Source organism: Juglans microcarpa x Juglans regia, chromosome 5S, assembly GCF_004785595.1.
Source record: "Juglans microcarpa x Juglans regia isolate MS1-56 chromosome 5S, Jm3101_v1.0, whole genome shotgun sequence".
In the NCBI taxonomy this organism is placed as follows: Eukaryota; Viridiplantae; Streptophyta; class Magnoliopsida; order Fagales; family Juglandaceae; genus Juglans; species Juglans microcarpa x Juglans regia.
In genome coordinates this window covers 1,934,928-1,946,323 of record NC_054603.1, presented here as the reverse complement: position 1 = coordinate 1,946,323, position 11,396 = coordinate 1,934,928, and the positions used below count along the sequence as shown (strand labels likewise).

At 33.7% G+C, this 11,396-nt stretch overlaps 1 protein-coding gene across 1 annotated transcript; it reads right to left on the bottom strand.

The window, feature by feature from the left end:
- Positions 1-354: 354 nt before the first annotated feature.
- Positions 355-1,222, bottom strand: LOC121267931 (heavy metal-associated isoprenylated plant protein 16-like). The gene is made up of 3 exons (XM_041172031.1): positions 1,217-1,222; positions 979-1,099; positions 355-806 (listed from the first exon to the last, which is right to left on the bottom strand). The coding sequence occupies exons 1-3, from the start codon at positions 1,220-1,222 to the stop codon at positions 478-480; spliced, it is 456 nt and encodes a 151-aa protein (XP_041027965.1). The 3' UTR covers positions 355-477.
- Positions 1,223-11,396: the final 10,174 nt, after the last annotated feature.

Here is an 11,396-nt window from a genome sequence, read left to right as displayed (position 1 = left end):
AAAAAGAATTCGTGGGAAAAACCCATATATGTTGTAGTGGTATTATAAACCATTTCAAACTAGCTTTTTGTCGAGTTGGATCGTGAGTTTTTTTACAGTTTGACAATTTTATTATTAATGATCGTACGCCAGACTTCAATTAATTCCTTCGAGCAGAGCATTAATTTGTTTGTGCTCTCGCAGTACATTGAAGTTAATCACCCACGAGCAGAATTATCAGACACAACCTATATATGTTGTTCTTTCATCAGTTTCATCATCTTCATATCATAAATCATCAAAATAAAGATTCAAAAAATGATAATAGCTAAGAGGTCAGAAACTCAACAAATTACCAACGATTTTTATTGATAACAAGCGATGATTCAATTCCAGATCTGCATGCTCACCCTGGGAAAGCAGTTGAAAAGAGAGAAACAAAAACTCATGTTGAAATTACTCAACTGCTGTCTAGATCTACTGATAAACGAACCGACGTTACATGATGGAGCAAGGGTTGTAGCTCTCATGGCAATCCCTGACCTCATAGATTGGATAGGAGTAGCAGTAAGGAACGCCGCCACCGCCACCACCATAAAGCCACGCAATGCACTCGGGCCCCTTCTTCTCTTCTTTCTTATCTTCTTTCTTCTCTTCTTTCTTATCTTCTTTCTTCCCTTCTTCTTTCCTCTCTACCTGCACAGTAATTATGTGTGCAGGTCCCACTTTCTTCCTGAGTAACGATGTAAGTTCCACTGTATCAATCATATCCCCTTTTACTTCTATTTGGTCCTTTTCATCCCCTTTTAAAGATGCTGATTCCACCCCTGAACATCACATATATATCATGGCCACCCATCAAAAACAGAAATGGAAAGAAATATTTTATGTAATTTTCAGTATTAATAAAATGCTATATTAACAGCGGTGGTTTATACATATATATAGTACTGTCGAGTGTCGACCCAAATTAAATGTTTTATTTGATCCGTTACGTACCTTTAACGCTAACTGCAATCTTCAAGGCTTTGGTCCGGACTTTCTGTCCATCCAGCCTGCAGCAAAAAAGGCACTTGTAGTTGTGCCGGCCATCCATGGACACCCCGATCAACACCGTTTGCTGCAAAAACCAATGCAACTTTATATTAGCAAAAACTATATATATCTTCGGTCTGAATTTTCTGCTCACATGCAGCACGTACGTACTCCTAGCTAGCAACCTGCAATATATATATACCTTCATAATTGTCTTGGTTTTTCAGCTAAGATGATGAGTATATATTGAGTATTGGACGTAAAGCCTCACGTCTTCTACGTCTTTTAGGGAGAGAGAGATGCACAGGGGTGCTTAAAAATTGAAGAAGGTAGACTGGTAATTGCTAGGGGAGATACTAACAAATTTCTTCTTGTTTTGAGGTACTCTCAGCTGTTTGAGATACTACTCCCATTTATAGGTCTCTTTCTCTTCGAAAGCCTTGAAGCCTTGACCTATCGAACGACCAACAGGTAACACTGTCTGCATGCTTTGCGTTTTCTACGGGTATTCAACAGTATACACTTTGTCTGCATGCTTTTGCGTTTTCTACGGGTATTCACCTCGGAGTCGTGCTGTAGGTCCTGGATGGGTCCCGATAAAGTTAAATAATTTATATATATATTTTATATTCTTAAACATTTTAAAAAAATTACATTATATTTTAATCATTAAATAAATAAATATCGGGTCCCTCTCGGAGACTTTAGCTTTTTTTTTTACATTCACCTCGTTACCATTGGCAGCACTCGTACGTCATCATCAAATACCAACGTTTACTTCGTCATGACTTCACTATTCAATGTATAGCGACTGGTTAATTTGAGAGAGAGACTTTAATTAATTATTAACTATATGTTTTAAATAAATAAAAAATAGAATTTTTCATAAATGGTTGATCAAGAGATCAACGACAGATCATCACAAGCACAACCTAGGGTAAGAAATTTATTTTCCAGTCGTTGGGGATATCACAATTAAATGGTGGATATTAAGAATTAATGAAAGGTTGTTCCGATTGCTTTCTTCCTTAAGACTAGTCGTTTGTGGGGGTCGGATTATTGAAAAGTTTCCGAAAAGACCATGAATAATATATGTATCTTAATTGGCTGGCTACATTAGTCCGCTGACTAGTGCCTCGTGATTTATAATTTTAAACCATCCCGACCGAGTAATGTTACACAACTTTTCAATTTCTACACATTGTATTTTTTTAAAATTTTAAATTATTTAATATATATATATTTTATATTTATTTTTTAAACTAATTCAATTCTTCTATTTATTATTCATATATTAAATATTTTATAAAAGAAAAAATAATCAAAATTAAAAAAATTGTGATGTGTGAAATTTGCGTAATTTTTTTCTAAAGCGCTACCTAGCTAACAGGCGAGTACTTATAATTAAGTTGTTTAAGATTAATTTTTTAGTACTACTTCTAGATCATGATTACTTTGTTTAAGATTAATTTTTTCTGAGAAATATATTAATCGAGAAATTCAGGGTGCCATGAATACAGGCGTATGATTGACAAGGGCTAATTGTTATGTGTACAAGTTACAACTCCGGGCACTTAAATAAGAAGAGATGCGGATACAGGGCTAATTGTTTAATATATATATATATATATATATTTTAAACGTGACTCGGACGCTTCAATAAGGAACCTTTGATTTACACAATTTTTCTTCCATTCTGTTGTGACGTTGAATGAAGACCAACGTGACTTGTGCAGTCATCGTCTTCTCGAGTCCCATCGAGCTACGAAATTTCCTTGCAAATTACCTTTTGACAATGAGCAATATCCCCCGCCAATTAAAAAAACAGAGAATTTAATGAACATCCCCCATTGTCGGTGTCGATGACGAATGTCAGCCTTTACGTGCACTCACTCTTGTCTTCATATATACCGTGATCAAGAAATAATTCTCACAAATTTTATCTTCCGTGAACGCCATCAAAGTGCACTTTGATCATCCTCTTCTTCACGACCCAATAACATTAATTTTATTAAATAAAAATTGATTTTATCCTTTACAAACTCTATTCATCATTCATTGGCCCTCTCCTACTTCTCGTTGCATGCATGCCATCATTTAGTAGTTGATTTATCATCCCATGCAGCTTCTTGATCCATGAACACTTTGATGCGTTGCTTCTGAAAAATAATTGGTAGTAATAATAATTTACCCCCTCTTTCTCTTAGTTGTTGGCCTGTCGATTACTTTTTTTTAAGTTAATTTCCTCTCTGTGGGTTGGGCATGCATTATTTTAGGAGTTGAGTGCAAAAATCCATCAAAATCTTCTCTCTCTATAAGTTTCAGACTCAAGTTTGTCACCTTTTGTTTCTGTTCTTCTCGACTCTTGATTTAATAATTCAAGTTGCAGCTTCCCTTTTTTTTTATTCAAATTCAATCAGCAAGAAATTTTAAAGATCCATATTGATGGGATTCATCATGTATCTCTAACTAGTGTTTAGTAATTGATATTTCAAACCGAAAAGGCAAAACTTAAATTTCAAACCTGTCTGTTTTTTCAATATTCTTAATGTTAAAAATAGGTCTAGTTGGGATACGCAGTTTCGATGAGATAAAATGAGATATTTTGTTAAAGAGTTAGTCTATACATTTGCCTATTTCCACACATACGGCACACGAATTCTGATGTGGTGCTTTTTTCTTTTTTTTCTTTTTTTTTTAAATTATAGCTAAATGTACGTTTAGATAGAGAGAAAATGAAAAATATCCATTTTCTAATCCCCCCCATCCCCCCGCGCGTTCTTCCTCCCCCCGCATTCTTCCTCTGCCAGCGGCCTCTTCATGTCTGGCACCATCTAGGACCGCCAAAGCCACGACCGATCCACCGCTCTTTGCTGGTGAATCTTCTCCTGAAGGTTTTTTTTCTCTGTTTTATAATTTTTTAGAGGCAAAATATTTAAGGAAGTTCACATGTTTATTTTCTTTGCTCATGTGTTTTTCTTTGCCTTTTAAGATAAGTTTTTTAGATGAATTAGATAAAATTTTCGGTGATTTTCTTTGCTCGGTTATGGTTTTTTATTTGAATCTTGCAAAGTCTTTCTTAACTTTATTTGGGCTTGAAGAAGCAGAGAACATTGTAGTTAGTTTTCCAATTACCAACTAATTATTTTCTGGAATTTTATTGTTAAATTTTCTTTTTTCTTGAAAAATCTTTAAAAGAGGCTATAATGATGTTATGTTTTTTCTTTGCTCAGGTGGTTATTTCAGTTCAACGTGAAAAGTACTTCAAATCAACTGAGGCATAGAACCAACGAGAGCCACATCTCAGGAAACAAAAAATACACCAAATGTCATAGGCACAAAATTTCACTGATTTTCATCACGAAAGCATCACAACATTACAACATAGAGCCTATAACATAAGAAAAATTCTATATACAGTCACTTTTACGTACTCTTTGTATGAGCTGACGTGTTGAGTCTTTTCTTTTTCTTATACTGCAAAAAGGAGTTTTGAGCGGGATAAATGGAAATGTGAGCGTGAGAGGACTGCATTTTAAACAACCGGTACAACATTTCATTACTAAAAAATTCTAAACACACTGTTTCACCCCCAAGATTTTTCATGCCCCAAATCAATCGTGATGTCCCGACTTGTTTGGAAATAAATCTCATCTCAAAATTCTCATCTCATTCATCTCATCTACTTCCCAAACGTAATTTAAATATAAGCATTTTTAAACTAATCATTATAACTTTTTCAAACTTTCAAATAAAAAATAAAAAATAATTCAATTTTTTCAAATTTTTAAACAAAAATAATATTATAAAACTATATTCTAACAATATTTTAACTTTACAATAATTTTTATTCAACTTTTTCTTTCTTATTTCCTAAAATCCAAAAAATATTAAACTATCTCACTGCTATTCACAAATTATCTTACTATTATTTATAGAATTTTCATTTCATCTCACTCTTCAAACGAGCTATAAAGTCCCTTCCCCGTGAGACACCACAAGTGGTCTGTTTTTTGTTCCATGTCGCCACCTGCCGAAACAGAGGTCGTTGCCCTCCATAGGCCCAATCCCCGTGAGGTCTCCGCCTCAAATAGCCTCATCCACCCGCTGAAACCGAGGTCCTTTTATCTGATACTACATTTCAATGTCGTATAACTTTTATCCTCTCATTTCCAATTAACAGTTGGTACCTTTTCTTCTCTTTTCTGTGTTTTATAGGAACACAAGGTCAGAATCTTGCCCATTTTGCCGAGGAAGTTTAAAGAGAATAAATTCAGGAGACTTGTGGGTTCTGACATGCAGTAGTGATATGGTTGATAGTCAAATTGTGTTAGAGGAGGATATGTTGCGCTTCAATCTTTACATAAAGAACCTACCTAAGGATATCCTAGACGCTCTTTTCTAATGTACTATGGGTACTTGTTTTAATATGAAAGGCAAAGAATGATGCACATAAAGAGGAAAAAAAAAAAAAAAAACTATTGACCACTATCTATAAAGTGTCTGGTGAGATTTTCACGCAGAAAATTTTATTTTATTTACTTATTATTTTTTTTATGTCGAAAAATCACTCTAAGATAGGGCTCTTCAGACTCATTCCTACAAAGTAAACTCTAGTTTTGTACACCGCACCCTCAAAAGTTTCCTTATATAGAATTGGTTAAATTGCTCGTTTTTCACTAGGAGTAGTGACTCCAAAAAATTGTTTACACACATGAGGTGTTGGATCTTGGACCGTGGGGTTAGAAAATTTTATTTCAACTTGATATAAAAGACCCAATTATTAATTTAGAAATTGCACTTCTTTCATCATGTGATTTTTTTTTTTTTTTTAAATATCACGTAAGCGGTTGGTGCTGTCTCTTGTGATTTCTGGCGTTATTCTCATTTGCATCACAAACATGTTCTGACCTAATCTCACTTTTTGTTGAATGGTTGAAGATCAAATGATCTTTGTAAGTAGAGCCCCATTTCATCACACAAGCAACAGGAACCAGCTTGTTAACGTGAGAGGCATGCAACCACGAGAGGCTAATGGTAGTGCTTTAAGAATTAAGATATAGAAAGGCGATCCTTCCTGGAAAGACTAACCACGAGAGATATTCATGGAGATCGGTTTATTAGATTTAAATATATGATTCAGCTCCGGTTTGAATTGAAAACTCATATATCTTATCATTATAAGTTTTTCAAATTCCTATACAAAATATAATAAACAATTTAATTTTTTCAAATCTTAAAACGATAATAATATTAAAAAAAATATTTTAACAATATTTTATTCAACTATCCAAAACCATCTCAACTTATTTCTGAATCCAAACGGACAAATTATTTTGATTTCCCTATCAATCAATTTAATGAGAAGCATCCTACACTTGCATTTAGAACTTGCAGGCTTTCTGATGACCGATTTAACAATTAAAGCTTCTAGCATACCATCATGTTACCAATACTTAATGATCTAATTAACATTTTAATTTTGGAGAGAAGTAAATACTGTGAACAAAACTTCTGGCATAATATTTATGATGGTGTTCTGTCACACATGTTTCAACTACAAGCCCAACTTTTGACATCGCAACATAATGTGGATGGGTCATGTAACTCATACATTGCGTTGAAATCAATAGGGGTGGGCAGCAGGACCCCGCCCCACCCCGATGTGACGGGGCAGATTACCCCGTCCACTAGGATAGGGGTGGGGACAGGTGGCCCCAGCCCGTTCTCGCACCCAAGACAGGGGCAGGGGCGGGATAGGGGTGACCCCCGCCCTGCCCCGCTTTATACTAATATATATATATATATATAATACTTAGGCATGAAACAGGTTTTTTTTTTACTTAATAACAATTGACGAAATGGACACGTTTTGTCTATGACATCCAATAGTACCTCAAGTACTCTCAAACACTCTCACTACTATTCTTTATTTTATTATTACTTTTTACCTACTTTTTACTATTATTCTATATTCTATTATTACTTTTTTTATTACTATTCATAAACATTCTCAACACTTCTTAAGTATTCTCACTACCCAAACGTACAGTCCATAAAGGGAGTCCTCGCATACACTACTGTTTGTCTTTTGTCCATATCAGCTAGGCCAAGTGACCAAAATGACCAAAATCAATTCCCAATTCAAAACATGAATCGTTTTGCCGCTGCCCAGCCCCGCGCCTTCCAGAATTTTTTCACATTTGACTTCCGGCGTCGTACTCATCTCCTCCACCATCGGCGTCGTGCTCAACTCCTCCACCATTATCAACTGGTAACGTCAACCCATCTCCTCCACCAAGACGTTGCCTGCCTCTCCCAATAAGAGACCTCTGCCTGCCACTTGATATCATCTCCTGTGATGGCTGAATGATATTAAATACTGTGATGACTGCAAATACTCTTGTGCCCAAAAAGTTCCTAAACCAAAGGAGAAATAGCATGAACCCAGAATTTATGGATCCAATCTTCCAATATGGTCTAGCAATATTCCTCGCCTATAATTAACCATTTCCATCTTTTTATAATTTTTATTTGAATTTTAGATCTGATTATATAAAAGACAGCAGCAGATACATGAGCCTTGCTTTTCTATATTTCCATTTAAGTTGTGTGAGTGTGTCATCCATCAAAGAAAACAAAATTGCATGAGTGTATCTATTTTTGTAAGTGTCTACTTCTCTTTAAACTTGTTTTTCTTTTTCTATATTTGACGTCTGATGCTACTACAAATTGTTTGATGAGTAAAACTAGTTCAAATTTAAAATCAGTCTGAGGAGGAGAGGGGAGCCACGAGGAAGGGGAAATGGGGAAGGAAGGGTTTCAGCTCTTCAAGCTCAAAACAGGATGACGTCGTGTAGAACCTAAATGAAACGGTTTGTTTTTGCCACATTGGGCGTGCGCTTCAGTCCCCAACTGCAACAGGAATTTCTCATTTGAGTATATGCTTGTATAAGAGTATTAGCATTGGTGTAGCTAAATTTTTTGGAAAATTTTGAATAAAATATCACATTTTGTCTTTTAGCTATCCATAATAATTTATATCACATATTGAATTAGCCATATCACTAGCTATAATAATAAAATATGATTACTTTAAAAAAAACTATTAACACATTAATGTATATATTTTATGTTTTTTTTACCCAATTTTTTATTTTACTTTTCATAATTTCTAATAATCTACACATCAAAATACATAATACCTATCAAGAGAACAGAGAAGAAAGTGTGAGTGTGAAGGAAAGAGATGAGAGAGAAAATAACATAAATTAATTTCTAATAATCATTCATATTTGGAGATTAAATGTAGCATTTAAGGCAAATGCAAACCATTTGCCTCTTTCAATACAGACAATTTTAAGGTATTATTAGCCGAATTTTAGATTACAAAGACATTTGGCTAAGTCAATGCTAATGCTCTAAGAGACTTGGTTGCTTTTCCCTCTAGTTGAGGGGATTCTCGTCCTTCGTTGTCTCTTAGATGCCTAGGGTCTTTAGCTTTCTCATAGTTACGTACGCACAACATCACATATTATAGGTTCAGTAACAAATAAATGTAAAGAACTTATTTGTCTTGTACATAAGATTAATTCCTTATCGTCTCCACGGGTAAGAAATTAAGCATAATCTAATTCAGTTGGACGAAATAATAATAAGAAATTAAATGGCCTTGCTACAACAAAAGTTATATTTGTTGATTTCATGTGTTACTGCAGCTCAAGAGTTGGATGGTTTTATGATGCCTAATCCAATTAATGTAGTCCAACTTATAGTCACAATAGCTCAATTAAGGGTTGAACTGACATTTGCCTAAGCCAATGTGAATACTCTAAAGAGGTTAAAGGACAATTGCCTAAAGCCAAACTATCACACGACATTATATTAAAAGAGGCGATGACCCGACAATAAATATGAACGACAAACAACATGCATTGAATGCTACAACATGTAAACATTACAGCGTGGTTGTTTCTTGCACTAATCACAATGGAATTTTCTAGCAAAATTAGATGCTATCAACAATTTTCTCGAACAACTTTGATAAAGAAATATGATAGTTATAAGTAAACTTTCAAGTTACAAATGACAAAACTCATTTTTAAACATCGCATACCTGATCCAATTGGTAGAGAAAGTGAACAGGCAGGATCAGAAAAAAAAGAGAGGAGAGAGTGGTGCAGTGGCATCACGAAGACCAGACCAAACCGTCGTGGGTGGTGATGTTCAATCGGACTCGTTGCCTAAAATGAGGGTCGAGTAAGGGTTCGGAAGGGACCCTGGTGACAAAGGTGATACTGGTTTAGTCGGAGTAGAAACAGCGATGATGGAGGAGGATACTGCCGGAATAGCTGATGGTGGGGAAATCTTGGGGGGTGATCGTAGGAAACCGAATGCGTTGGGAAAGAAAAGAGAAAGGTGAAATTTCTAATAGCACTCTTATTGGATTAGCTAAAAGTTAAATTCATTGAGTATTTAGTTATTAGAGAACAAAATATATTCACAATGGATTAGCTAAATTCCAAATATCTACAATAACTTTCAAAAGTTTTTTCAAATTTGAAGGTTATTGTACATACATCAAATACATATTTTATTAATTATTTCTCTCTCCCTTTCTTTCTATCACATATTTTATCACAATTGATATATTAATTTGAGTTAGTGATATATTAACTTAATAAGAATATGATCATTAATTAATATATAATAGGTAGAATAGTAAAATAGATAAAATTAAATAAATTAATAATTAAAAAAATTAAATATTTTTAAAATTATTAGTTATTTATTACTATATAATGAATAAATGTATAATCTAATGTGGAGACTGTATGTGAATAACTAAAATCAAATTTATCTTATATTATTTTATTGTTATATAATAAAAAAATAGCTATTCCAATATAAAGATTTATGTAAATGGAATAGTCAAAAGTTAAATTTTTTTTATATTTATTAAAAATATCTTTTAACTTTGACTAATCTAATAAGAGTGCTTTAATATGCGCGGGAAACAAACTGAAGTTGAGAGAGGAGAGAGGAGAGAGGAGAGGTGGGTTCGGTTGGATGAATATTTATTTAAAAAAAAAAAAAATTGATCGTATCAGACAAAGAATTAGGTGTGTGTGGATGTTAAAGTGAGTTGAGTTGAGTTGAGTTGTGATGATAAAATATTGTTAGAATATTATTTTTTAATATTATTATTATTTTAAAATTTGAAAAAATTGAATTGTTTATTATATTTTGTATTGGGATTTGAAAAAGTTGTAATGATGAGTTGAGATGAGTTGAGGTGAGTTTGGTAACCAAACGCACCATTAGGTATTCACCTCGTGTCCATTAGGAGCACTCTTACGTCATCATCAAATACCAAAAGATTAATTCAATATTCTACACAATGTATGGACCTGCGATTCTTCTTTCTAACTAGTCACTGCTCTGCCCCTTCCACTTCCTAATGGGACTTTCCCTGTTATATCCACTGATTTGAGACACTTTAATTAATTATTAACTATTTTAAATAAAAAGTTACCTAAGAGCACTAAGCATTAGATTAGCTATTCCAAAGTTAAAATTTAGCTAATATGTGATTTTTTAGCTTTTGAATAATTATTCAAAACTTGAACTCCATATTGTATTAGCTATCTCATTCTCTATAATAATAAAATATTATTATTTTTTTAATACAATTTTTTATTTGTTTAAATACTTTTTTTTTTTTCATAATCTATTAATCTCCAACACTTCCCAACAAACTCCAACAATTATTTTCATTTTTGTTTTCACAACTATCCCCAAGAAACATTTCTAGTTGAGCAACAAATTGTGATACTACTACTACTACTATCATTTCAACACTACCACTATTGTTCACAATCCAATAATCTATACTTTCAGCAAAATTTATATAAATTATCATAAAATGTTGTTGCCCACGTATAACAACAGGTCATAGTTGCTGCCCAGCCACATGTATTTCCAACACATGTTGGATGCAAATAGGCTAATGTAACTTGCTGCTTAAAACCGAAAACAGATTCACTCCCAAACGTTGGATGCAAACTCATGCACTCAAACTGTTAGATTAACCAAAATATAAAGGCCTTGCATGCTGTCAGATTCACTCCCAAACAGATTCACTTTAGTATGGACGTGTGATGGATGTAAGCAGGAAGTGAAGATATTAGTGCAGAAAATTGAAGGTGTGCACAGATTCTATCTAAATATGCTCAGTAATGGAAACAAAGACAGTAATGACATTTATACAATGTTATATGACACATAACATTGGATTAGCAAACACATTGTTTATTTCAGAGATTATCGGATCAAACACTAAAATAACATGATATTGCTCCACAAACCAGATAACAAAATAA

What these genes read in the sequence shown, in the direction of transcription:
- LOC121267931 (XM_041172031.1), bottom strand. An exon ending in GATTGCAGTTAGCGTTAAAG is followed by an intron (nt 807 to 978) that starts GTACGTAACGGA and finishes TGTGATGTTCAG; the next exon opens with GGGTGGAATCAGCATCTTTA.